Source organism: Aethalodelphis obliquidens, unplaced genomic scaffold (assembly GCF_003676395.1).
Source record: "Aethalodelphis obliquidens isolate GAN/ISIS:26980383/991018 unplaced genomic scaffold, ASM367639v1 scaffold139, whole genome shotgun sequence".
Taxonomy (NCBI): domain Eukaryota; kingdom Metazoa; phylum Chordata; class Mammalia; order Artiodactyla; family Delphinidae; genus Aethalodelphis; species Aethalodelphis obliquidens.
The window spans coordinates 619,108-646,963 of NW_020838083.1; the positions used below are offsets into that span (position 1 = coordinate 619,108).

At 55.9% G+C, this 27,856-nt stretch overlaps 1 protein-coding gene across 2 annotated transcripts in view; it reads right to left on the bottom strand.

Moving 5' to 3' along the window:
• Positions 1-210: 210 nt before the first annotated feature.
• TMEM132E (transmembrane protein 132E) overlaps positions 211-27,856 on the bottom strand; it is a 52,284-nt gene continuing 24,638 nt past the window's right edge. The window contains exons 2-10 of one of the 2 annotated variants that reach the window (XM_027099739.1): positions 12,458-12,915; positions 11,985-12,187; positions 10,356-10,502; positions 9,902-10,094; positions 9,100-9,243; positions 6,426-6,631; positions 4,322-4,607; positions 3,182-3,373; positions 211-2,308 (exon numbers count right to left, since the gene is read on the bottom strand). In XM_027099739.1, the coding sequence (XP_026955540.1) occupies positions 1,253-2,308; positions 3,182-3,373; positions 4,322-4,607; positions 6,426-6,631; positions 9,100-9,243; positions 9,902-10,094; positions 10,356-10,502; positions 11,985-12,187; positions 12,458-12,915 (2,885 nt within the window). In that variant the 3' untranslated portion in view covers positions 211-1,252. Of the gene's footprint in view, positions 2,309-3,181; positions 3,374-4,321; positions 4,608-6,425; positions 6,632-9,099; positions 9,244-9,901; positions 10,095-10,355; positions 10,503-11,984; positions 12,916-27,856 lie in introns of both variants that reach the window. The other variant, XM_027099738.1, reaches the window with a different exon arrangement.

Consider the following 27,856-nt stretch of genomic DNA (forward strand, 5'->3'; position numbering starts at 1 on the left):
CATCCCCCCAGCACCACAGGGTTTAAAGGGACCTGGATGTAGGAGGAGGAGCAGGACCGCAGGTGGCTCAGCCGTGTTTCCGTCTCATGTCATTTAGCGTGACCTCCATATGTGTGTGTGTGTGTGTGTGTGTGTGTGTGTGTGTGTGTGTGTGTGTGTGTGCATGCACGCGCCTGCACGCAAGGAAGAGACACAGAGCCAGCCACCATGTACTGCCTGTTCTCTGGGAGCTGCTGCTGCCCCCATTCCCAGTCTGGTTGCCTCCATTTACTTAAGAAAAATCTGACACAGTGGTGGGTAGAACCCGAGAGAGGGGTGGCTGTGGGATGGGGTAGGGGAGCCGTGGGCTCCCTTTTGCCTTGCTTGTCCCAGGGTCCTTCCCAGCACTGCCTGGCGCCCTCTCCCCTTCCCACCGGATTCCGCCTAGCAGCGGGGCGGGTGGCTGCCCCTGCAGAGAGGAAGGAGTGCTCAGCAGAGCAGGAGGGACGGCTAAGGCGTAGTGCTGACCTTGCTGAGGGGTGGGCGCGGGGCACCCAGGGCTCCCGGGCACCTGGACCACAGTGCTCTGGGGTGGACCGAGGACTCCTCCCCCTTGAGGGCCTGCCCACAGCCCTTGGGGGCACAGGATGGAGTCCTGAGATCTCAGAGAGGCGCCTGGCTTGGCCCCAGACCCCTCTGGAGAGTCAGCTCCCAGGTCCTGGGAAGGGAGTGGGGGGCACCCAGAAGCCAGCAGATGCTACAAATATCCCCTGCCCCCCAAATGTTCTGTCCACAGCAAGATCCTTGGCAGGGCAGACAGCCGCCGCCTCCCCACCCTGCAGGCCAGAAATCCCTGAATAGCGGTTTGAGAAAAGTCTTTGTGCAGCTTGTGACACAAGACCCCCCCAGAGCCCCCCACACAGGGGGAAGCAGGGGACGTGGGGGGATGGGGCGGGGCATTGTGTGGACCCTTGGCGCAAGCTCGGCCTCCTTGCCCCTGTCTTGGGGCAGGGGTCTAAGACAGGAGGAGGGTTGGAAAGGGTAGAACGAAGGCTGGGATTGCTCTCCTCTTAGCAAGCTCCAGGGGGAAGGCCCCTCCACCTCTGGGGGCGGAGGATGGTAGGGTGCGAGGCAAGGAGGTGGCCGTCCGGGAGGAGCAAAGCTGCCGGGGCCGGAGCATAAGATCCACTTCAGCCGGCCCGTGTCAATTGTGAGCTGGGTCCCGGCTCTGTCCCACACGGAGCCCAGGCCATGGTGGGCAGGGGACGCACCTCTATGCCATCTCTTTGACTCTGCGCCTGTAATTGTGCAGGTCAGGGGGCGGAGTGGGCCGCGCGGTGCCCGCCGCCTCTGGGCAGCCCCATCCCAGGGCCTCTTCGTCCTCCTCGTCCTCCTCGCCGGCGGGCACTGAGTCGTAGGCCAGCCCCTCCGAGGGCAGCGCCGTGAAGGTGGTGAACTTGACCCGCTTGCGCTTGGAGGTGGGAGAGCTGGCAGGGTCTTCGGCCTGGTCCCGGGTCGAGCCGCCCGAGGAGCCATCGCCCCGCCCGTGCACCTGGCTCTGGACGCTGCTCTGTGAGCTGCCGCTGCTGTGGTGGTCGCCGTGGCAGCAGGCGGGCACGGCCTCTAGCGGGTTGCTGGCGGGTGGTGACAGCTCCCCCTGCCCCCGCAGCGGCTGCCCGTTGCCCAGGAACACCCAGTGGTGAGAGTGGTCCATGCTGGTCTGGCCCTCGGGCGGGATGCGCTTGTGCCGGTAGCGCAGCACGAAGACGATGCAGTTGATGAGGAAGACCAGGATGGCGAGGCAGAAGACGCCCAGCAGCGCGTACATGCCGATCTCCAGGTCCGTCAGCCCCCTCGGCATCTGCAGGAAGCCGGTGGGCAGTGGCAGGAAATCTTCTGTGGGTGGCACCACCGGGCTGGCCGTGCCCGGGCCCACGGCCTCGGGTGGGGATCCGGCAGTGCCCGGTGGGCCAGCTCCCTGGGCCTCGTCCTCGCCCCCGCCGGGCCCTGGCTGGCTGGGGCCGGGGTAGTCGTAGGTGGGGTCCCCCTCTTCCCGCCCAAAGTGCACCCGCAGGCCTACAGGGGTCGTGGCCAGCACACTCTTGCGCTTGGTTTTCTGGCAGCTCTCGGCGATGGTGAGCTCCACGCGGAGCAGCTCCCCGGCCCCCTCGGCCTCAGCCACCACCAGTGGGAAGGCCCGGTCCTGGGTCACTGTGGCCACGCGCTTGTCCAGACTGCTCACCAGCAGCCCATAGTCCTGGGGGCTGTAGAGGGAGAGTGGGGCCGTGGTACCGTCGCTGTAGGAGAGCCAGAGGCTCAGGAGGGCTTCCTGGAGGAGGAAGAGGAGAGGACAGGAATCAGAGATCTACTCCTGCTGACTTCCCAGTGCTGGAACAGTGCCTGGCAGGTGGTGGGTGCTCGGGAATGGTTATTTGAGGGGGAATTCTCCCACTCAACTCTGTACAGGGAGTTATGGCTCCATACTGCCCCGAGAACGTCCTTGCCCACTTTGCCCTTCTCCCCTGGGTGAGTTGATGGTAAATTCTGCCTTGGGTCTAACTCAGATCCCTTCTGCTGCAGAAGTCACACCGTATCTCCATGCCTGATCACCCCCAGCAGACACGTGGAGACTGAGAACGCACATATACTCAACCCCAGCCTTGTCCTCTGTTTGTTAAACCTTCTGAGAGTTGACCTCCTTGCAGATGAAGAAGCAGGGCTCAGAGACAAGCAACTGGCCTGAGGTCACGAAGCAAGTTGGGGCAGAGGACTCCTGTGTCCTGACCTCTGGCTCGGTGTTCAGTGCCCACCTTCTCCCCCCCGTGACCCCCACCTGTAACTTTTCCACCTTTGTCCCATAGCCAGTGCCCTGGCGTATCAGTGGGGGGCTATAGCTGGGGGTCCAGAGATGGGTGAGGGTAATTCTGGGGGGTAGAGGCAGAGGTGACGGGCCCTCTGAGAAATGCAGGAGTGGGAACCTTCAACAGGAGCATCTCACCATGGCAGGTGCAGGAAGTGAGACCTTGGCCAGACTCCCAGGCAGATGGTGGGGCACGGGCCCAGTAGGGCAGGTGCACAGGGCACAAAGGGTAGATAGATCTTCCATTATCAAATCCCTTATCTGAGGGGCTCGTGGCCAGAAACTGCAAGTCCTCCTTCCACACCCCAAGCCCCCAGGCTGGCCAGCTGGGCATCCAGTTACCTGCTTGAGGAAGCTGAGGGTCTGCTGGGCGGCTGTGGTGGCCAGGATGGTGTGGCTGCTACCGGGGCTGGGCCGCAGGGAGAGGGCGAGGCTGGCCACCACCTGGGCCTGCAGCTGTGTGATGCTGACCTTGTCCTCTGTCACTGTCAGCAGTGTCTCCCCAAGCACGGACTCCGTCAGGGGGGAAACCACCTGAGGCAGGGTGGGGCGGGGATGGGTGAGAGCCAGGAGAGAAGGACACCCCACCCCTCTCCAAATTCCCAACCAGGGAGGAATCTGAGTGCTGCTGGAAGAGAAGCCCAGGGGGTGGGGCAGATTGGGAGGCAGGACTCCTGGGCTCTGCCTTAGGTCTGCAACCGGGAACCAGGGTCCAGAGGCCAAGCAAGGGTCAAGGGCTCACAGGAGCCAGGCAGGAACACAGATGAGTGAGGTGAGTTGATTTTAAAGAAAACAACAGCCCTCCCGTAGAGTGATAAGTCACAGTTGATGGTCAGCCTCAGTGTCAGGGAGACAAAAGGGAGTGGTGGGCACTGGGGCAAATGGGAGAACTCATGCTCATGTAAAAAAGGCAGCAGTACTGACTCCAGCTGATGATTGCCAGGCGGGAATGCAGACCCTGTGTTGCCAGATTCATATTTTCTAAAACCAGAAATTTACATTTTTTAAAAAATGAGAAACTCCCAATTTTTAAACGGTTGGGTCAATCGTTTTACAAACAAAATATGTCTGCAGGCAGATTTCAGCCCATGGGTCACTATGTATAGTCTCTGAGATGGATGATATCTACCCAGGCACCCAGTTATCAAGGAGGAAGGTCAAAGTTGAGTCCCTAGATCTCCAAAATTCCCTCTTCTGGCCTCTACGCTGGCTGGGCCCTCCCACCTCCTCCGCTCCGCAGCCACATCTCTCAGCGACCACACTGAGCCATGAAAGGTTCACAGAGGCTGATGAGGCTCAGAGAGAGAAGCTTCTCCAAGGTTCTTGACCTTCGATGGTAGAATTTCAAGCAGAAGGGCAGGTGGGGAAGTGTGTTTGCAGGGCCCGTCTGGGGTTGCTCCCCAAGGCCGAGGCGCTGGAAATCCTGTCTTAGGAACGTCTGTGTGAAGGCTCCCGGCACCCGGCACGCCCCACTGTGCTTACCTTGAAGCGGGTGGTGCCTGGCTCCAGCCCGGCCAGCGTGCTGCTGTCTACCATGCGTGCCACTCGGGGGTCACCCACCCGCATGAAGTCGCTGACCAGGTCGGTGACCTCCACCAGCCAGTCTGGGCCCAGCATGGTGACCACCTGGTCGGTGCCCTCCGCCGACGTCGTGTGGAACTGGGTGAAAACCTGCAGGGTGGCGTGCTGGTACTGCAGAGTGCAGCCACGGCTCGCGCTCTGCCGTCGTCCCTCGTCCTCGTCCTCGTCCTCGCTCTCCCGGGCTGATCTGGGTGGGGGAGGCCTGGAGTCAGGGCTCCCCACCCCGGCTCTGACCTGCATGAGTCCCTCCCTCCCTCTTGCCCCACCAACCCCTCCCTGGCTCCCGTGGGTGGAAGGCTTTCCCTGGTCCACCCCTTTTGTCTCTGACAAGCTTGGAGCCCGAAGTCCCAGGCTTTCCTCTCCTAGAAAGGTACCTTCTTGACTCCCCACCCCACCCCGTGTCCCCTGCCTGGCTGCGCCTACACCTGTGAATAGCTGGCATCAAATCTTAACAAATACTGGCTCTTTCTCAGCACTAAGCACTTGCTGGGCCCTGGGCTCAGCTCTAACTTGGATCAAAGGTGATCCCTGCTCAAGTGCCAGGAGGCTTAGCTGCGTCGTCGTGTCCTACAGCTGTGTGGCAGACAGAACTTGATATTCAGCTGATGAGATTGCCAAGCAGAGTGTGGGAGGTGTGTCCTGGCTTCCTCTGGCTGCTCAGAGTAAAATGCAAGAGGAGACAGATAAATGGAGGGAGGAACTGGCAGGCAGAATGGAACCAGGACTTGACAATTTGGGGAATTCTCAGCCTGTCCAGATTGCCAAAAATACGAAAATCAGGAGATTCACCCAGGAAAGCAGGCTGTGGAGAGAGAGAAGGGTGTGGCCAGTGCTTGGCTAGTGCTTCAGAAGGATTAAACCACCAGAATATTCATTCACACAGAGGGCTCTTTTACCTGTGTTAACTAATTTAATCCTCACAGCAATCCGCTAAGTGTAAACGTGCCCATTTTAGAGATGAGGAAACTGAGGCACAGTAGCCTAAGGTTACCCAGCTAGCAAATAGCAGTCAGGATTTCACCCCAAGCCATCTGGCTTCAGAGTTCACTATGTCCTTCACTACTCAAAGGAGCATCAACCTCACTGGGAGCTGACCTGAAATGCAGACTCACAGGCCCCATCCCAGTTTCACGGAATCAGACTCTGCATTTCAACAGCATCCTTGGGCACGTCGCGCGCAAGTTCAAGAGGCCCTGGTCTATGCTGCCTTGCTTTTCCAAATCTCCGCAGAACTGAACTGATCCCAACTCTCACTAGGCCGCCTGCTTCTCTCTCCAGCTCCACCCTTCCCGCTCTTAGCTGCCTGTCACTCTGCCTTTCTTCTCTTCCCTGCTGGCTTCTCTCTCCAGCAGCGATGAGTGGGTGAGTGGAGTGTGCTGAGTACACCTGGACCTGCCCCACAGATGGGCACCCAGGTGTGTGAGCCTGTATCCCAGTGAGGGAGCCCAGTGGCAGTCACCGTGTGCCTGACTGATGTACTCACAAGTGTGCCCCTGGTGTGCCCAGGCTGGGGCACTCATGTGCAGGTGTGTGAGCACCTGTGTTGGTGTTTCTGCTCCATTTTGTCTGCTGCTTGACTGCTCTTACCCTGTCTCCCTAGCCAAATCCTTTCCACTCATCCTTTAAGACTTAACTCCCGAGTCACCTCTTCCAGGAAGCCTGCTTTGACTTCTTCTGGAGGAAGAGGTGGTTCTTTCCTTTGTGCCACTTGCTTCCCTGTACTCAGGGCTTCCTTCATCCACCACGCTCCATGATATATATAAGACCGCTTCCTGATGGACCCGGAGCTCAACTGGGTCAGGCTCTGGCCACACTTACCTGCTCCCCTCCCTGCCCCCATCCGTGCCTGGCACACAGTAGCTGCTCAATAAGTTTGTTGATTGCAAAACCGACCTGCAGACTGTGTACACCTAGGGCCTTACACACACATGCAGATCAGACGTTGTGCCAGGGCTGTGTCACCCGTGAGTATCCCCAGCATCTGCTGTGTTTGGAAGGGTCGTACCTCCGGCCAGGAAGGATAGGTACCCTCCAGCCCTTCACTTGGCTGAGGCGGGCATCCGAGAGCTCAATGTGTAGGGGCAGCTTGGGCGCCCAGACTGTCATTTCCAGGGGGGCACTGAGGACGCCGTAGCGGAAGGTGACCCTGGCGTTCATGGAACCGCGAGACTCCTTTCCGCTAACAAACACGTAGTCACAGCTGCTGGATACCTGGGGAGGGGGAGAGAGGTTGGTTGGCCTGTCTTGCCCTCCAGGTCATCCTGTGGGGCAGTGCAGAGGACTTCATTCTGACAAGGAAGGCCAGAAGGCCATTGGACAGAGAAAGTGCCAGTCACAGGAGGCTGAAGGGGAGAGGCTGGGTGGGAGAAGGCCTCTAATTTAATTCCTCTGGGAGGTGTCAGCTTCCACTCCATTGCTCCAGAGATCACCTCTTAGTGGCTACCTTGGGAGGATTTTGCTCCCTGGCAAGAAGCCAGTGTGCCAATATTTTTGTAAGGGGCTGTTTTTGATGTGGCAGGCCACACCTTGGGGGAGTCTTCAGGCTGAGGGTCCCCAGCGCTGGCTCCCCTCCCCAGCATGACCACCTGGGCTCTGGAGCAGGTGTCTGATGGGTAGAGTCCTCCACGGTACACAGGAGTAGCCTGTCCTGAGCAGGACACTGGGGTGCGACTGGGCGGGGAGGAGGTTGAGGTGGAGGGGGTGGGGAGAAGGGGCAGGCCCACAGCTCCTCCAAGGTGACTCTGGCCCAGTGGTCCCAGGCAGCTGGACAGCTGGTTAATTTCCAGGAGGGGGCTGCTCCAGCCAGGGGTGGAACTGAGGGAAAGGGAGAGGAAATTTCAGGACCAGAGAACCCCAAGCACAGACAGGTGGACAACTGCCACCCACGGGTACAGCTTTTGCAAATGCATGCCCACCTGGACATCACCTTGCATTCTTCACGGTTCCCCAGATGAGCATATGCTCACTGAACACATCTTGGTGGATAGCTGTGCCCACTCACAGAGGTGTCCCTGCTAGTACTTCAGGGCAGATGCAACGGGTGTCTGTGTAAGTGCCCACGTACACACCTGGCATACCTGGAGTGAATCCTGTGTGCAATGCATTTAGGTGCTCCTACTGGGACACGCCCCAGGGTGCACATCCTTGAGTTTGGAGGAGGGTCTATCAGGCAGCCTATGGGCTGATGACAACATGAATGCTCTTGTGGGGGTGGGGAGGGGCTGGGACTGTGGTTCATCCGTGCAGATGAGCCCCTGACGGTCCCAAACTCCTTCGAGCTCTCTTAATCATCTCAGGGGGTGGGTGGAGAGGAGTGGGACAGTGGTTCTGCTAGAAATGCTCATTTCCCACTTCGGAAGGCAGGGAATTCCAGCTGAAGGCTGGCAAATCCCATTTAGAATGTTGGCAAACTCCCGAAAGAACCTGAGTGTATTTCAGTGAGAACAGAAACAAATTCCATTTCGAATCTTTGCTAATTCCCTTTGGTATCTAAGCCACGGTGACTGTTCTGGTCTGCTCTGGGGCGGAGGTGTGGGAGTCTGGGTGGTAGAGGAAGGTGCTGCGTGAGGGCTCTTGGGAGCAGGCCCATTTCTCCCCGTCCCAGCCTGCCAGCAGTGGCAAGCCCCATGGGCCTGACAAGGCTTCCAGCCCTCAGGAGGCCGTGGGTGTGTGGTACCAAGCCGTCTGCTCTGGCTCACTCGGGGGACATTCTTCCTGGATGGGGGGGGGATGGACGAGGTGAGCCTCGGGCTCCAGAGACCAGGAGGGATCCAGGGAAGAGCAGAGCAGAGAGAGAGAGAGAGAGAGAGAGAGAGAGAGAAAGCACACACTCCCAGGGAGGGAGGACACCCACATCTCCACTCCCCCTGCTGAAGGATTTACAGGAACAGGAAACAGATTCTGTTGCCCAATCATTTGATTTTGGCACCAGCTGGAGGCTGGCACGGCAAGCAGCTCACCAATCCCACAGGGACCAGGGCTGGATGCCCTCCTGCATCACTGCCCGCCCCACTGCCTCCTCCCCGCATCTCACCTGTGACCACTGTCCAAAGCCAGAGGAAATCTGGAGGCCCTCCTGGGGAGGTAGCAAACTGGGCCAGTCAAGTCAGATCAACGTCCTGTTTGCTGGGCTGTGGAGGACCCTCTGCCCAGAGGGGGCATCTGGGGAGGAGCTCAGGGCAAGGCCTTTGGGAGGTGGAGGGCTGGGGTGGGTGTTCCTGGAGTGGGTCCTTTTACACCACCTTCACTCCTGGCCTAACTCATGAGCTTCTGGAGGCTTCCTCCTTGGGCTGGATCTCCTCCACCTGGTCACCAGCACCCAGGTTCAGGGCATGTCTCTGAGATCCCCCCCAGGACCCCCTCCCCTATTGCTTTACCTGGTGTCTGCCACACAACAAGGGCTCAGTAATGACTTGGGGATTGAATTCAAGTTGTCAGTGCTGCTTTCTCCCTTCAGCCTGCCAAAAGGTCTCTTCCACATTCCTGTAGGAAGCCCTCCAGGACCTCCCCTTGCTCAGGCTGGACATGGGATGCTCTTCCCCTCACCCCCTGCCACTTCCCTTCCTCTTGCCTACCAAGGGGACCTGCCTGGGATGTGAATTCCCCTCTGGTTTGGGGTTCCACTCCCCCGGAAGGCCCGAGGCCTTCTTCCCAGGTTCCCCCACCTCCAGGAAGCTCACCTTGATGATGTCCTCATTGTCAGATTCGCATTCCACCAGGGCAGAGACATCTAGGACAAGGCCGGTCACCTCGATGGCAATGACCTTGACAGGGATGGCCACCGTCCGGCCAGTCAGGATGGCTGTGTTGATGATCTCTGTGTCCTGCAGGGAAGAGAGGAGGGCGGGGCTCTGCTGAGCTGCTTGAGGTCCCCTGCTCTCCCAGGACCACCAGCCAAGCCCCGGCAGCTCCCAGCTGTCCCCACTCCTCAGATGCGTATCCTTCCCTTGGGGACGTGGGCAGACAGATGCATCTACCTGGTCTCATGTGCCTTCTCAGACGCTCTGCTCACTTGGACTCCCGTGGTAGCCTTCAGGGTCTACCCCACTCTGCTGCCAGAAAACAATGCTTCCCCAATCCTCCACCATCTCCTCTCAACATCTTCCATTTTTCTCCGGACTCAGAGTAACGTCCAGCACATTTGCCTGGCTATTCCACGTGCCCCTGGGCACCAGACAATCATTCCACGGCACTCTTCCTAAACCCATAGCTCCTTTGAACAAACTATTCCCCATTCCCATCATCACACCTTTGCCCAGGAGATCCCCTGCCTAAAGCACCTTCCTCATCTTCTCTGACTACTGTATGATCCCCTCCTCCACGGGACCTTCAAGGCTCCACTGCATGGTCACCTCATCCAGGAAGCCCCCCCACCAAGTGCCCCCTCCACGGGGACTTCTCCCACCTCCGTGCCCCTCAGCAGCCACTGGCCCACTCCAGTGCCAGGCGCAGAGCTCGCCTGCCTCCCGTGAGTGCACTCACCATGGCCAGGGGTAGGATGGCCTGCACGTCCCGCTGGATGCCTGTCAGCTCGGTGACAGCGCGCTCCAGGTCAGGCAGGGCACCGTGGCCACGGTAGTCGATATGCCACATTATCCTCCGCTTGACTGACTGGCTGGTGAAGTTCTCCATCTCAAAGTCCAGCTGCAGGATCTCCAGGGGCCCCTGGTCCTCCCTGCACGGTGGGGGAAGGAAGGAGAGCCCAGGAGGAAGGGCTGGGAGCAGCTCAGGAGCTCCGAAACCCTCGCTGAGGACCCTAGCCCTCCTCAGTGGCCTTTCCCCAGGGTCCTCTGAACCTTCCCCAGCCTGGCCTCCAGGGTCCCCAGAAAGTATGCCCCGGCCCTTGCGCCAGCCTGGCCTCCTCCGTCAAGAATTCCCCCACCCCTCCCCGGTGCTGTCCTGCAAAGAGGTGGGCAGAGGAGCCACCTTGGCTCACCAGAGGGGCAGTGGTGTGCCCTGGGCCCAGGACACATCCACAGTGGCTGTTGAATGCTTTGCCCCAGTCAGCAGCTCCGAGGTCACGTGCCACTGGCCACTCCGTGACTTGGTTCCTAGAAGGGTCACGCCCTTCTTGGCCTTCACCCTGGGACAAAGCAAGAAGAAGAGGGAGAGGGTCAGCTTGGGGGTCCAAGGGCTGCCCACCTGCCTACCATCCTTAGGCTGGGGCTGGGAGAAGGGCGAGCAGGTGAGTAAGTTACCCTGAGTTCTAGACTCAAAGCCTGAAACTAATTTGGGGGATCTGGTATCATGTAGCTTCAACCTCTGGCCCTAGTGGAAGCTGTAGTCCCTTCTATTATATCTCTGCCAGGTCTTTACCTAACCTCTACTTGCATATCTTAGTGACAGGGGACTCACTACTTCTGCACACATCCCGTTACATCTTTAGAAAGTCCCTAAAAGGAGAAACTTCTTCCCTGGATGTAGCTGAAATAGAACAGCCGTGGGTTCTGTTGGGGGAAGGGAGGACAGCTCTCTTCCACCTGAACAGACATTTGGGGAGGTGAGCAGGTGTCCTCTGAGTCTTCTTTTCTCCAGGCCTAAATTCTTCAGTTCCTCCAATTGTTGCTCTTTTGCCATAGCTTCAAGTCGCCCATATCCTAGTCACCTTCCTCTGGACATTCTGAATACATAAGGTGTAGTGTCTTATACTAAATACAACATTTCAGCTCTAATTAACACTAACTAAAGCAGAATGATTATCACCTCCCTAATTCTACATACTTTACTCCTATTAATGCAGCCCAGGATCTCTGATGACTGATTTAACTCATATTCACATTCAGGTATTAATCACTGAATTCGGTATGACTCTCTCCAGGAATACTTGAACTTTAAGGTAGTACATTCAGGACAGAAGGCAATACTTAAAGAAGCCGGAGGTTAATGGTGCTGTTTCAGGTCCCATGTATAGTGCTTGGGTTTGTGGGGAGCATTTTGGTGGGGCCTTTCTTATATCCTCAGAATCACCCAACATGGCTCAAACCATGGATTCCTACTGTGAGACATGATTATATTTTGTGGGGATGTGCTATGACTGAAGGCATTTCTGAATTTCTGAACTGTATCCTTCACAAAGAAAGAGCTAGGACTCCTGAAAATATTTCTCCCCACTCCAGGATTAGACAAATGTCCTGACACACGGACACTCTCCTGTTCATCTTTTGGCTCCCAGGCAAGGGGCTGCTCTCTGATCTCAATTTCTCCTCTTAGGCCTCAGCCTACTCATCTGTAAAATAGAAGAGTTGCACCCGCTAATGTCTAAGGGCCCTTCCAGCCCCGATTCTATCATTCTGGATATCATGCTTGTGGAAACGGATGTTTCCTCTTCACCATGACACCACTTCTGTGAGGTAGGGAGGACAGGGCAGACATTTTTGTGGCCATCAAGCGGATGAGGACACCGAGGCTCAGATAAGTGAGCTGTCTTCCTGAAGTTGCTCAGGTGATAACTGGAAGAACTGGGATTAGGATGCTGGATGGGCAGATCTGGGCGAGCCCTCTACAAGGGGTCAGGTGTGCATCTGACCTTGGAAGGGAAGCCAGACCCCCGCCCATACCCCCGTACCTGAGAGTGAAGTGCTCCAGGCTGGGGCTGGAGGGAGAGGAGGAGTTGGGGGCCAGGTAGAGGAGGATGCTGAGCAGTTCCCCGGGCTTGAGGGGCCGGTCAGGCAGGCGGATCATCAGGTTGCTGTCCAGCCTGTGCTCCTGCAGGGTCCTTCTCGGGGGCGGGCGGAACAGGCTGATGCTCCCGATGCGCAGCAGGGGGTGCTGGGTCGGGCTCTCGGCCCGGGCCCCGCCCCCGGGCCCGGCACCCCGCCGTGTTCCTCCACAGCCTCCCGACGCATCCGGGGCGTGGAGAGTGTAGTAGAGCTCGGCTTGCTGACTCTCCCCTGTCGCCTCGGGCTCCAGCCCATCTGGAGACTTGCGGCGGGCAGTGGGTGGTGCAGCTGGGGCCGGGGGCCCGAACCAAGCCAGGGGCAGCTCGGCGCGCACGAGACAGGTGGCCAGACCCCCGCTGAGGCGGCAGGAGCTCTTGACCTCCCGGGCATCCCGGAAGGCGTGCAGGCGTACGCAGGGCAGCCGCTCGGTGACCCCGAAGTCATCCCAGTCCCGGCCGGCCACGTAGAACAGCACCTGGGCCACGGGCTGCGAGGCAGGCACGCGGGGGTGGACGATGAAGGCTCGCACCTTCCAGCTGACCGTCAGGCGCTCGGGGATGTCCAGGGTGCTGGACGGCTGCAGGAGTTCCCGGGCCACCACCTGGCTGGTGCTGAAGGGTCCCAGGGAGACATTGAGGACGGGCAGCTCCTTGGTCTGGAACACTACGAAGGGCTCGGAGCGCTGCAGGGAGCCGTTGGTGACCGTGGGAGGCGTGCGCCGCGCCTCCCGCAGGAAGAAGGCCAGCCGCGTGTGTGACAGGCGGTAGCTGACCGGCAGCACCGGGCTGGCCTGCAGCCCCGGAGGACTGGGGCTGGCTGGGTGGGAGCGGCCAGAGGCTGGGGACAGACAGAAGAAAGACCCCAGAGTGGTCAGGAGAGGCTGTGCTGGGACTCCAGGGCACCCCAGCCTCCCACCCTTACAGAGGGCAATCCACTCCCAGCCGAGCCGAGCTCAGCCCGGCTCTCCAACCTCAAGGCTCCAAGCCAGGCTCCACCTTTGCTGGTGTGTTAATTGCCCTCTTGTTGATGATTCATTTCTTTATCTGCGATGCAGGGGTAAAGCTAATGCCGGTACAAAGCATTGTGAAGGTTTAAAGAGGTTTTATCCTCTGGCATCTTCGTTTGTAAAACGAGTATAAAAATTGTTTCTGCCTCAAAGAGCTATTGTAGGGACTTAGCGAAGTCATGTGCGTAGAGGGCTAAGAGCAAGTGTGATGCCGAGGTGGTAAGTTTTCACTCTTACCATTATTAATGGTACAGTACAGTACGTATTTAACGATTTAACATTGTTTATTAAAATTAAACTATTATTCATGCATTATTATGACAGGCAGTGGCTTATTTGATCCTCATCAAGTCTTTGAACCAGGTATTATTATGATCTCCATTGATTCACCCAGTTTTCTATCAGTAACTTCTCTTTTTGGAGAGCCTATTCTTACCTCTTACAAATGAAGGTGCCGGATGCTTAAATAACTTACCCAAGTCACATGAGTGAAAGGGGCCAGCAGCTGGAGTTGAACCTGGGGCCACCTGGCTTTCAAACCGAAGCCTCTACTCCTTTACTGCTCCAGCTGCCTCAGATGGTGCAGGGTCCCCAGGGATCCCACATCACCCCCTACCCCCTATATGTACCACCCCACAAATACACACTGGGAAGTTGATCCTCGTCCACCAAACCCAAACGTGGGCCTTGGGATCTCGGGCTTGACTTCTCCCTTCTCTTGGCCACTCACCCATCCTCGCAGGATCCCGCCAAGCTGTAGCAATTCTACCTCTTGGCTCTCTGGTCTGTCCCCGGCTGCCCCTGACCTCCATCTCCAGGCCCCTGCTCCAGCTTTGGCTTCATTCCTGTTGCTATGACAACATAACGTTGTCTAAGTGGGTCTCACCTCTCCCCAGCTCTTCCCTTCCCTGGCATACCCTTCCCCCCTATAGCAGCCAGAGGGATTTGTTTCTCCCAGACACAGATGGGACCTTGTTGGCTCCTTACTCCCAGCTCAACACCTGTTGGACACTGTTAAGGAACAGGAAGGACCAAGATGGGGAGGTCTGAGGTTTGAGAACCAGTTCTGGATCTGCTGCTTAGAAAGCAGTTGGGTTGGCTGCTGTGCCCTGGCCCAGGTCATTACCCCTGATCCCACATGTGTGCCTGCAGCCAGCCTCCCTTTAGGGGGCAGGGACATGCTCTCACAGACTCCAGTGGACCCCTGAGCCATGTTTCTCGCCTTTGATGTTGTGTTGTCATTTGTTTTCGAGAATCAAGAAATTGCTCTATAATTTATGTAACACAATGCAAAAGTGTATTATTAAAGACTGTCCCTTCTGCTTACAGAACTCACCTTGCGCCTGAGCGTGGCATTCAGGGCACTCTACAATGAGCTCCAGGCTCCCCTTTCCCCAGTATTCCTCTTCCCAGGCTCCTGCTGCCAGCATAACTGGACAACTTCTGGCTTTAGCGCCGGCCGATGCTGCCTTACCGTCCCTCCTATGCTCATGCTGTGCCCTCTGCATTGGATTCTCTCCTATCCTATCTGCACACATCCAAATCCAAATCTTCCTCTAAGGCCCTGCTCAAATGCCACCTCCTCCACGAAGCCTTCCAAGATATGACCTCTACTCCTGGGAATTTCCTCAGAGCTTTGCCCTTCTCTGAGGGAACCTCTCATCCTGCCTTGCGTGAGAGTTATCTACGAGGCCTTGCACTGAACAAGTCTTTAACAAATCACTGTTGATCTACACTGAGTGATTCGCAGAGACCTCCGTCCCAAGGAGACTCCTAATCAGTGCTATGGTGGTTACTTGCCACTTATGCATATTATCATGTTACCACCATCAATGAAACCTTGATGGTTCCACAAATGTTCACACCCAATTCCTCATAAATGCGATGAACTAAAAATTCCCTGCCCTTGAGGCTCTGGTGTCTATGTCTGATGTTTTTTAATTTGTGGTTTAATTTTCTCATTTAACAAATGAGGCAATTGGCTTGGGTCACAACAAAGGCCCTGGGTCAAGTGTCCTAAGAGGAGTGGCACCTAGTCTGTGTGACTCCTTAGGACCCTGCTTGAGCAGTCCTTAGGACCAGCTGGTCCCTGGTCCTCTAGGCAGCCCATGCTTTAACCATCAGACTGCTCCCTCTGTTCCCAGGAGAACTCTGTTCTCAGGCCACCCTTCTCCACTAGACGTCCTGCAGCGCTGCAAGGTAAGCCAGCTGCCGATGATGGGGTAGAGATGCGCAGCCTGGTCCCAGATGAGAATAGGAAGGCGTTTGGAGAGACAGGAGCCTTCCCTGCTGCTGCATAGAATCCCTGCCCCATGGTTACCACTGGAGTTTCTGAGAAGGTGTCCCTGCTGCCTGGGGCGAAGCTGGCCCAGGCGCACGTGTGGGATCTGGGGTAATGACCTGCGCCAGGCACAGCAGCCAACCAACTGCTTTCTAAGCAGCAGGAAGCAGGCAAACGGAGGCTTCAGGACTCAAGTTTAAGGCTTCTCCCTGCCACGCTCACGAGGCAACTTGCTTCCCATTTTGAGCCTCGGTTTCCATCTCTAAAATTGAGGAGGTGACATCAGCCCCCTCACAGGGATGTTGAGAGTAGCTGAAAGACCAAGGGGAGGAGGGGGCACTGCTACAGGTGGTGGGATGTCCAGGACCTGCAGGTACTGAGCTGAGATGGGGAGAGGCCACCGTGCTTGTCCTGCTGGGGTTGGAGAAGGGCACCGGTTGTCCCTGAGCTGTAAGTGCTCAGGCCGGGTGGACAGGGTAGGGATGTGGATGTCAGAACCACTGGCCCTGTCTCGTTTACCATCCCCAGGAGACCCCAGAGACTACTAAGACTAAGGCACTTAGTCCCCTTTGGCCCTCTCACCGTCCCAACCTCAGGCAGGGCCAGCCACCTGGACCCCTTGGAGGCACAGTGGGGCGGGGCCACCAGATAGGCAGCAGACTCAGAGGGGCGTGGAGAAAGGGACTGGAGAAATGTGCTTGTGTGCACCCCTCCGCCCTCAGATTTTTGTTGAATGAATGCAATTCTCTGAATGAGCTGCCCAGCACTGACTGGGATGCCATGGGCTAATGAAAGCGCCCTCCATGGGGCATCCCAGAGGAGACTGGATGGCCAGTCAGGGCAGGGTTGCTGGGCTGGGGGTTCTTGATCTCTCTCAGCAACCTTGCAGATAAGGAGACTGAGTTTCTGAAACAGGAAGCAACTTATATTAAGAAGGCAACTAGCATTTAGAAAAGGGAGCCAGAAAAGATGGTATTAGGGTACTACCATTTTGTACTGATGTCATCATGACACACAGCACTGCCCCCCATCACCACCCATGAATCATTCTATCCTCTGGGGCCCTGAGACCCCTCTGTGGGCTGAGTAGGGGCGGGGGTGTTCCTGAGAAACCAGCACTAATCTCAGCTCTATGGCTCAATTACTCTGGAGCCTAAAGGAAGTTGCTTGATGTCTCTGGGCCCCAGTTTTCCCAGGGAGGTAGGGGAGGCCCTGGAAGCTGTCTGGTGTGGTGGGGCTGCCAGGAGGAAGGGGAGACTGGGGGAGTTGCCAGCAGATCAAGTTTTTGGAGACACGATGTGTGAATGTGTGTGCACACATGCGTGTGCTGAGCTGCACGCTGGCCGGCATCTCACAAGGAGCTCTAAGCTCCGGGCATCACGGAGCGTGGAATGGACTTGGGAAGGAAAAGCTTCTAGAAGTTTCCCTGAAGGAAGACGGATGGGGTAAGGGAGGGTCAACCTGGAGCCGAGCTCAGCCAGTTCCAGAGGTGAAGGAGGAGTGCTCCAGGGGTGCCGCTCAGGTGGACTTGCTGGCCTGGACCCGCCCCGCCTTGGAAACACCCAACACAACTCCCTCCAGTCTGAGAGGGGAGCACGCACGCACACACACTCACACACCCATGCTCATACACAGCCTGGCACACACCTGCTCATCAGGCCCCCCACCAGGAAGCCCGTGACAGGTAGTTCTGAACCCCGGCCGCCCCCGGACCTCTCACCTGCCCCACTTGGCTCCCCGGACCCCAGGCTCCACCTGCTGACTTCTGTTTCAGCCCAGCTCACCCTGTGGACCAGACTTAGTACTGCCTTCCTGTCAGCAGCCTCCCCTCTCCTGGGAGCAGCAGTCGGATTCTCCCTCCGTCTAGGTGACCTTGGGCCTAAGGAATCATATGGGTCTGGCTTCCCTGCTTCTGTCTCCCTAGGGAAGGGGCTCTCCCTGTCTCATCATGTCTCATGGTTAGCATTACATGCCCCCCTTCCAAATTCATACGTCGAAGTCCTAACCCCCAGCACCTCCTAATGTGACTGTGTTTGGAGATGGGGGTCTCTAAAGAGGTAATTAAGTTAAAATGAGGTCATACGGGTGGGTCCTAATCCAATATGACTGGTGTCCTTAAATGAGGAGATTGGGACACAGACACACACAAGAGGGAAGACCATGTGAAGACACAGGGAGAAGGCGGCCGTCTACAAGCCAAGGAGAGAAGCCTCAGAAGGAACCCACCCTGCTGTCACCTTGATCTCAGACTCCCAGCCTCCAGAACTGTGAGAAAAGACATTTCTGTTGTTTTTGTAAAAGTCTCTGGGACTTTGTTATGGCAGCCCGAGCAGGTTAATAATAGATGGGGATGAGCTATTTCTGTCCCTCACGGCCTCAGTTTCCCCAGTAAGATGTGGAGATACCGTATAGGGGTGGAGGAGGAAGATAGGCTGGATCAGGCAGCTTTTGTAGACAGGGATAATGATGGAGGCTGAGGCGTTCCCAGCGCCTCCCCTGACTGTGCCTGGCATGTGACCCTTCCTAGCTGAGCTGAGCCAGCTCCTTCCTTCTTCAGCCCTGGAGGGCACATCCAGCTCTTAACAGCTTGGTAACTAAGGATGAGGTGTCTGTGGATGTAAGAGGTCTGAACTCCCATCTCCCCCCACCTCCAACCATCCCCTCTCCCACCAGCTCCCCTGGGCCCTGAACCTGCCCACCTCAGGGACCCTTGGGAGCACCATCCTGGGGCCACTTCAAGACTATGCTCAGCTGAGAGCCAGAAGCCATCCTTCCCTTCTTGTTCCAGAACGAGACTAAGGCATGAAGAGAGGCTTCACTGGAGCTAAAGAAAGGCACTGGACCCACTAGCACCCAAGAGAACATTTGCCCAGGAGGTGGGGTGTGGGGGTCCCCTCATCCTTCCATGCCCAGCTTAGGCATCACCTCCTCCCTGAAGCCTTCCCGGATACCTCCACTGCCACCACTGCTTTGTTCTGTCCAGCTCTGGCTCTGGCTGATCAGGAGCTTGGCCCTGGTATAAGTGTGAGATGCAGGTAATCAATGATCTGTCTCAGCCACTTCTGTGAATTTTTCCTGGGGGGCAGGATGCTGGTCCATGGACCCCTTCGTCTCTCAAGCCACCTCCGATCCAACACCAGAAGGCAGGTACTTGTTTATGCTTTTGTTTTTCCAGCTGGATTGGGATCTGGGCAGACACTGGGTCTAGACCAGCTTTGCATAGTGCCTGGTGTGGCACACGGTTGGTGCTTAACAGATGTCAGTTCTACCCTCTTATAAGGCTGGGGGCACCTGCTCAGAGCCATTGGCTGGATAGAGGCCCTCCCTTTTCATCTCAGGCTGGCCCTAGGTGTCTGGGAATGCAGCAGGGGCCTTTGCCCAGCCCCAGATAAGCTTCACACCTTCTCCCCAGGCACAGAGGCCAGTCCCTCTCCCCAACCTATAGAATAGATAAATGAATCTGCGTGGAGGCTAGGGCCAGGCAGTCTGGGGGAGGGGGCACCTCTGGCCATCTCCCTGCTTCTAATCAAGATCAGATGCCTCCTGCTTCTATCTCTAATTGTTCCCAAATTAAAACTAATCGCTTGTAAATCGGAAAAAAAAAAAGATTGTCATCAGCTTTGGTGAGTTTGAGGCTGAGGCGCACAGCAGGGCATGCCAGCAGGGCAGGAGGACACGGGGCTGTGCTGGGAGAGGGACTGGCCTGCTTACCTGTGTGTGTGTAAGAGCCACACCTCAGGTCTGGTGCTTGGGGATCCTTCTACTCTTACTCCTGAACTTGCTTGAATCTAAGAATCAGCCAGAGAAAACAAAACAGCAATAGCAAACAGATTCTCGGGCTGGATCCAGGCAGACACAATCACAATGTCCAGGGGAGAGACCTGGTAATCTGTGTTTATTAAGGATGCCAGGCGTTGATATTATCATAGGAGTTTGGACCACACAGCGCTAAGCAGGAAGGGCTGGGAGATGCTGAAGGGGTCATGACCTGCATGGCATAACGTGGTGATGCTGATGGTGCAAGATGAAGCACCCAGAGCCCAGAACAGTGCTGGGCACGCACTGGTGCCAATTCTACAAAGGGATGAATGAACGGGTGAGAGGAGGTGAGAGCCAGGGTTGATGCAGGTGGTGAGGATCCTAGTGAAATCGAGCAGGACCCTGGAGGGCCCTCCGGGGTACAGAAGTCTTTCCCTGTCCCCCATTTCTTGTCTGTAGGAAAAAGGCTTTGGTCTCCTAGGCCTTCCCAGAGTTCCACAAGAGCAGGCACAAGCAGTTAGTGATTTGGACAATAGAGTCACAGTGCTCCTAACTCCTCCTGCAGGGATGTAAACAACAATCTGATGCCTACCTTTGAGTTGTTCTACTGAAACTAAGACCCCCACCCAGGTGGAGGATGGTGACTACATGCTGACCACAAGCGTGTAGACCTCAGAATGGCTGGAACCAGAAGGTTGAGATTCTGGAAACATCACCCTGTTACCTCACCACCAACCAATCAGAAGAAGGTCCACAAGCTGATCAGGCATCCTCTGACCCTCTCCCCTAGCACCATCTTAAAAAACGCTCGCCTGAAAGCCACCGGGGAGTTCAGGTCTTTTGAGTACAAGCCGCCCGTTCTCTGTGCTTGGACCTTGCAGTAAACCTTTTCTGCTCCAAACTCCAACGTTTCAGTTTGTTTGGCCTCACTTGGCATCGCGCACATGGACTTGGATTTGACAGCACTAGGGGCCATGCGGTCCAGGATCAAGAGGCCAGGGATGGGCTATGCGCAGCGACCCCTCCCAACCCAGACCTCCAGGCCCACAGGAGGGGTGTGACCTAGGGGGTACACTCCCCTGGCCCAGGACAGTGGCAGTGGAGGAAACTCTGCACTGAGGACCCTGAAGAGCTAGAATAGGGCTCTCACCGGTAGGAGGGATGCTTGCGTTCCAGCACTGCTCTTCCTTGGCTGCTGGGTGGATCTGACCCAGGGCAAGCATGTCATTTCTGCAGCCCAAGGCCCTATTTCTCCATCAGCAAAATGGGGAATTAGCAACCGATATACCAGTTACTCCAGAGCGGGGTGCTGAAGTAGAAAAACACTATGTCTTGAGAAAGGTTTTATTTTTTCAATTAGTGATACCCGGTGTTAGTAAGGGCTTTAAGATATGGGGCGATCACATGACCTGCTGTCGGAGGGTAAACTGGGCAAGCTTTCTAGAAAGCAATTTCAAAATATGTTTTGAAGGCCTTGAAACCGTTCATGCTCCTTGCCCCAGTAACTCTGCCTTTGGGAATCTACTAAGCAGAAATCGGCTCAAAAATTTATGTGGAAAGATATTCACCACAATGTTCTGTTTATTAGTAAAAAATTAGAAACAACCTAAATGTCCAAAGGCAGGGTATGGTTAAATAAAAGCAAATGGCTAAGCATGCAGGTTTCCAAAAATTTTTTACTCAGGTTGGAAAATGCTCCCAAAATAGTTTGAACTAAACAAAGGATGGTGAGAAACTGGCTATATGGCATGATATCAGTTTTTATGTAGACACTGGGAGGAAATACATCAAAATGCTATTGGTGGTTATCTCTGGGGGGCTGAGGATTATGCATGATTGTTATTTTTTACTTTATGCTTTTATGTATTTCTAGTTGTCTGGAAAGAACATGTATTGCTTGTAAAATTAGAAAGAAAACAATAAATGTCATTAAAAATGAAGGAAAGTGTTTGAAGCTATTGCAAGAATTTTTTTTAAAAAAGGAAATTAAAAAAAAAGAAAGAAAGGAAGAAAGAACCTGTGTGGTTTGGGAGCCACACAAATTCATACAGAAATCTCGGATCTGACACTTCTTAGCTGTGTGACCTTGGGCCAGTTACATAACCCCATCTGAGCCTCTACTTCCACACTTGTAAAATGAGAATAATAGACTCTATTTCATAGCGTTGTCATGACTAAATGAGCAAATTGCTTGGTGTAGTTCCTGGAACAGAGTCAGTGATGAGGGTTCATTCATTCATTCATTCATTCATCACTTATTGGTTATTTAGTTCTGAGAGGAGGGAAGCGCTGACCTGCTTTTCTCCAGCACTTGGTGCATGGCTTAACTCATGGTAGGTCCCCTGTCAAAGTCTGTTAAGTTAAATAGGACAAGTACAGAGGTGACAGGCACATGAAGCAGAATGTCCCAGGGACCTCGAAAGCAGCGCTGAGGCTGGAAGGAGGGCTAGTTGTTGGGGGCTGTGAAGAACCCAGACCAGGAAACTCTGTGTGACCTTGAGCAGTTTCCTCCTCTCTCTGGGCCTCGGTTTCCTCATCTAGGAGAAGAGGCTGGTCCCTGCTCAGCCTGCCATATATGACTTAGGGCTGGGCAGGGGCCATGTGTGCAGGGAAGCCTGGTGGGTTCTGAAGCAGGCAGGGGCGGCTGGATAAAGGGGAGGTGACAGCTGGGCCAAGTGGTCCCAAACATGGCCCTCCCCTCGCCCCACTAGGACAGGGCCTCTACGTACTGTTGAGCAGTTTGGATCTTGCACAAAAATGCTAAAACCCAGCCCCAGATCTGCTCACCAAGCCCGGCACCTAGTGTGGGGCTGCTTCTGTCTTTTTCCAAGCTGACAGAGATGCCGTATAGGCTGGTCCATTCCGGCGTGTTCCCACGCAAGGCGGGACTGCGGTAATCCACCCCTTGGAGGAGGAGTCCAGCCGAGGAGTGGGTGACTCCCTGACATCCACCCCCTTCCTGAGCGCCACTGCATCTCCCTCCTCCACCTGGCTCTGCCCCTTCCCAAAGCAGCTCCGGGCAGGGCTGCATGTCACCCATGAACCCAGTCCTCTGGCCCCTGTGTCCCCAACACTGAGGGCCACTGTGTGCCTGAAGCCTGGGCTGGGCTGCGGGCAGCAGGAACTGCAGAGGGGAGGACATGCAGCCAGTGAATACGTGAGAACTCCCTGCAGCGTGGGGGCGGGGTCAGGGCTGGCCACTGAAGGCTTCAGCCATCCACAGCCCCCAGTGGCTCCTGCTGTCTCCTAGTGGGCTGTAAATCCTGGGGAGCCAGCTTCCCCTTACTGTCCCCATGCCCCACCCGGCTGGAGCACAACATTGGAATAAGTAAGCTGGGGGAGGGGCCAGCGGAGGGGTCCCCTTCCCCCACTTGGCCCTAAATTCCCTCCTGCCTGCTCACTGCCAGCAGCACTGGTGATTGGCCAGGTCATTTCCTCCTATCTACCTCGGAACTCCCCATGTCTTAGCTAAAGGGATGGCAGGGTCCCTACTCCCACATTTTACCGATAAAGAAACTGAGGGTCTGGAAGGCTCCCGTCAGACTGGCTCTGCCAGTTATTAGCTGTGTGACCTTAGGCAAGTGACTTAGCATCTTTCTACTGGGTTTCCTAAACTGTAAAATGAGGTGATAGTGGCCCCTCTTTGAGCAGGTTGCTTTAAGAATGAAATGCTCATGTTATAAGATTACCTGCAGGCACTTCAACCATGCCTGACACCCAGTTAGCCCTCTTTAAAGGTCAGCTGTTGTTTGGGTGTGATTACCACCATCATGAAACAGATCCCCACACAACCTCCTGAGTCAGGGCTCTCCTGGCCGTTTCTTTTGCTTCCTCAGCCTAAAATCCTTCCCTCCACCGGACCGGATGCTACCGCTCAGCTATGCCCCCTTGTCTCTTCTTGTCTTGGAGAACAAAGGAGGAAATCAGAGAGATGTAGGTGGAGGAAGAGAGGAGGGAAGGAGCAGATACTGGCGGATGCAGGAAGGAACCGAGCTCAGCTGACTTGGGAGCTAGGGATGCTTCCCGGGGTTCAAAGGAGGACCAGGGCACTGGAAGATCAGGCAGCCACAGGTCCCCGAGAAGTTACTGCTGGGACAGCCCCTATGTGCTGGAAATGACCATCTAGTCTTGCTCCAGAGCACCTGGAGGGCACCTGAGGCCCCCGGGGGGGGGGCGCGGGTTGGGGGAAGGCCTGCTGGGTACCCAGCAAGGTAGATCACAGCCACGGGAACAGGGCTCTCATTTCCCTGGTCATCCCAGGGGCACCTTCTTACCGTTCCGGAGCCTTGCTGCCAGACAAAAGCAATCCCAAGGGGAGCCCGAGGAAAGGTCTCCTGGTCCCGAGAGATTGTTTGGGCCGGGGATCACTCCCTCCTCCTCCAGCTTCTGCTCTCGTGGGATCCTGTAAGCTACATGTGACACTGGGGTGCAGAGCCTCGGGGCCCGTGACAGAGAGAGGGTGAGATAAGGGTAACCCGGGAGGCGGTGATATGGACCTCTTGGGGGCGAGGACCTTGAGATGGACAACTCAGATGGTGTCCCTGGGCTGGAGGAGCCTGAGCTCAGAGGTAGGGCTCCTGGAGGGGGCGGGAATGGTAGGGGGGCAGGAAGGAGGGGCATCAGCTCCGGGGACAGAAGCTCTACCCCTTCCAAGTGCACAGCAACCCTGCCCTTGTAAGTTGTGAACATGTGTCTGTCTGTTAGTCCTTCTACATTTGTGATCTCAGGATCAGGACCAGAGGCTCAAACAGGCTCCTGAAGACAAGGAGGCCTTGTATTTCCAGGCAAGCATCCCTCACCCCGGGAACATCTCTTTTATAATTTATTTCTGAAAATCTGGAGGGGCCCCATCCTCACCCCTGCCCGCAGCAACAACCGGCAAGGCCAGGGCACACCCTTGGCCCCAGACCTCAGTCCCCCAGCCTAATGGGCCAGATGTGAGGTCCCTTCTGTTATGCAGAAGGCTCGGTGGGGCTCAGCGGGGGAGGGAGAGGGTCTGATTCATCTGCTGCCAGGTGTGCCGGTGGCTATGGGACCAGGGACAGAAGGCAGCTGTGGGAACAGCTCCTTGTCCCTGGTGGACAGATGGCCCTCTGCTCCCACAGCCCTCTTGAACCCCACCTTCACCCCCCACACTCGCCTCTCATGGGGCCTGGTGCAAAGCCACCTGATGTGGTCTTTTGGAGAAAGGTCTTTTTGGGACAAAGGCCTGCCTCTGCCAGTCCAGTCCTCAGGCAAACAAGGGCCAGGGACCTCGGGCAGGAAAGAGGGGTGGACAGCAGCAGGGGGCGGGCACCCTCCAAGGGAGCGGGTCTGAGGGAGGTCACCCTGTATAGGAGAACGAGCCCCTCCCCCAAGGACCTGGAAACCGGGCTTGACCTACTCGGCTGACCTACCTAACCAGACTGCTGGTCAGGCTGCCAGGGAGGCCTTGGGGAGGGAGAGAGAAAGAGCAGAAATAGGCAAGGATGGGGGTGGGAACTGAGAGGTACAGAGGGAAAGGCAACAGGAGGGAAGAGTCGGGGTGGGGAGAGAGAGAGAGGAGGTAACCCCAGCCTGGTGGGTGGCCAGTGGGAGGCTGCTGGGGGCCAGGCCCCCCAGGAACCCCTGTACAGCCCAGCCTGGGAGCTGAGCGAGCTACAGTGGGAGCAGCGGGGGAGGGGAGCGCGGGGGAGGGGGCTGCTCTCTGAGTTACACTAAATGACTAATGTGCATTATCCTAATTATAGCGGAGCAAGCTGAGCCTTCCCACTGGCACAGCCGCCTGCATCTCCTAATAAACAATTAGCTGCAAACAACAGGAAAAGAAAGTGTGTGTGTGAGAGAGACAGAACGACGGGTGGGGGTGGGTTTGGAGCTGGGCCTTGAGTGGGGGGGAGCTGGGGAACCACATCACTCTTTCAGCTCATTCCACCAGGTCAGGGGTCAGGGTTGCAGCAAACAGCAGGGCCCCAGAGGTATAGGGTGGGCCAGCTCATATTTAGAGGCTGCTTATGGAGTGCAGGCACTGGGCTGGATCCCACCTTCCCACCTTCCTCACAATAACCCCCGGAACTAGCATCCCTGTGGTTTTTTTTTTTTTTTTTGCGGTACGCGGGCCTCTCACTGTTGTGGCCTCTCCCACTGCGGAGCACAGGCTCCGCATGCGCAGGCTCAGCAGCCATGGCTCACGGGCCCTGCCGCTCCGTGGCATGTGGGATCTTCCCGGACCGGGGCACGAACCCATGTCCCCTGCATCGGCAGGCAGACTCTCAACCACTGTGCCACCAGGGAAGCCCTAGCATCCCTGTTTTTGCCAATGAAGGAACCAAAGCTCAGAGAGGCTAAGGGGCTTGCCCAAGGACACACAGCTGTGTGTCAGTCCTCCTGAGTTCCCTGAGCTCATCTATAAGGAGCCTGGAAGCTGGGGACTGACTAGGCAATCAACTAAACTATGCTCCTAGATCAGCACTGGAGGTGGGCATGAAGGTAAGATTTTCTTGCTGGTCCACAGTGAGTTTTATGTGAACCATCTCTGATGTTTTGACAACAGTCCAGAGACAGGAGCCTTCTTCCGATGCCCATTTTAACTGAGGCTTAGAGACAGGCAGATATTTGATTCGAGGTCTTGGAGGTATAGTGGCAGTTTGAGGTTTGGAAGTGACTCCTGATCCTTGGGGTGGGGTTGGGGGAGTCCCTCAGTCCTGGGCAAACTGGCACAGTTGTTCACCCTAAGAAGGAGGCCAACCATCCCTCTCTCTGCCCACAGGGTACTGACGGGCCCTGAAAGGAAGAACTGAGTGTGTGCAGGGGTAACTCTGAGGCCTGGGCCAGTTTCCCAGGCAGGATGGGAGCCCCTGGAAGATGAGCTCTGCCTGCCCATTGGGGAGAGACTCAGAGGATCAAAATCACAGCCCTGGATTCAAGTTGCTTAATCTTTGAGCCTTGACTTCCTCATCCACAAAATGGGGCTAATGAACACAGGTGTCGTGAAGAGTAAACGTGGGGATCCATGCAGAGTGCTTCACACAGACCCTGGCTCACAGGTGCCCCCATGTCCCCCATGGAGCCCTCCTTGATCAGCCCTGTCCTGCCCTGCCCACCCCTCAAAGCCTAGGCCCTGTTGTACCTGGTTTCTCTTGGCATCACATTGATTGTCTAGCTGCTGCTCCGTTGGTATTTCTAACTCACTGCTGGACAGAGGTCTTCGAGACTCTGGTTCAAACCACCCACTTTACAGATGAGAAGACTGAGATTCAGAGAGGAGAAAAGCCCTGCCCAGGTCTCACATCTCCCTACTGCCCCATTGCAGCCCATTCCTCTTGCCTGTGGGATGCTTCCCTTCCTGCTTCCCAGTCCAGCATTCCCATGAATGTTTCCTTCTTCCCACAGTACTCTGTGTTACCTGCTCTACCTCTTCCCACTCCCCAGCCCACACACCTGGGTCTGGGCAACTCCAGCCACGCTCTCCCTGCCTTCCGTGCCTTCACACATGCTGTTCCCTCTGCCTGCTGTGCTGTTCCCCTCACACTCCACCTGGTAGGTGTCACTTGTCCTTTGACTTCTCCCAGGTGTCACCTCCTCCATGAAGACTTCCTTGACCCTCCCCCAATGCTGGGTTAGGACCTGAGTTCTGAGCTGCTCACATGCATCATTCTGTACTTTTTTTCTCTGTGCTGCCACCATTGGTTTACAGAGTTTGCTTTCTCTTAGACAGAAGCCTTGGCTGAGGGCAGGGAGGGGGCCTTCCACTATGCAGCCTGACTGCCTAGTACAATAGTAGGGCTTGTAACTAATACTCAATAAAGATATTCAACAAATAAATATTTATTCAGCCCTTTCTCTGCTCAAGACCCTGCTGGGAACTGCCAGGGAGACAGAGACAGAGAAGATGGTTTCTGCCCTTAAGGAATTTGCTGGCTAACAGGGAGACCAGACAAGTACATAAATAACCACATAAATAAAAGGTAGGAAGTGCTGTAAGGCTTTGGAGAAGAGCAGAGCTCCCTGGGTGTTTGAAGAAAAGCCAGATACCTACACAAGAAATGCTTGAAGAAGGTGGAGTGATTTGAGTATAGGGTGTTGAAGAATGGGTGGAAATTCAACAGCTGCCTGGGTGTGACGGGGCCTAGGTGGGGGTCGGGGACCTTTCAGGTAGAGAGAACAGGGTGGCAAAGGGGCCAGGGGTTAAAGGCAGCTTTGGACTGAGTGGCATGTCACAGGGAGAGCTGAGACTGGATGGGCACCAGGGGGCAAAGCGCTTAGAATGCCAGGCGAAGGCATCTGTGGATTTTGTCCCAGGGGTTTTCAAACTGTTTTCTGTGGAGCCCTGGGGCTCCATGGAAGTGTCTCAGGCCCAACAGGAGGAGGGTTCACAGCCATTCTGATCAGCTTTTGTAGTCACCTAGGCTTTTACACGAATAATAGCTCCTATGCCTTTAAAAGTCTGCCCATCATGCCATGGGCGATGGGGAGCCACTAGGGTTCTTGAGCAGGGGAGTGATGCCAGGAGGCGGTACCTGGCCTTGTCTCCCTGCCCGCTCCCACCCATACACACACACTACATACACTCAAGACAGTGGGGCAAAAGCAGGGGAGATGGATGAAGCTGCCGCTCTGAGGGGTTGATACATAGCGTGAGAAGCAAGTGCTGTAATTAATTTCCCTGAGCTTAAGTTACCTCAACAACCTGGCAGGTCGGCCTGGGCTCTCTGCCCCGGGCTCAGCTCCTGGCATCCTACGGTGAAGGGGCA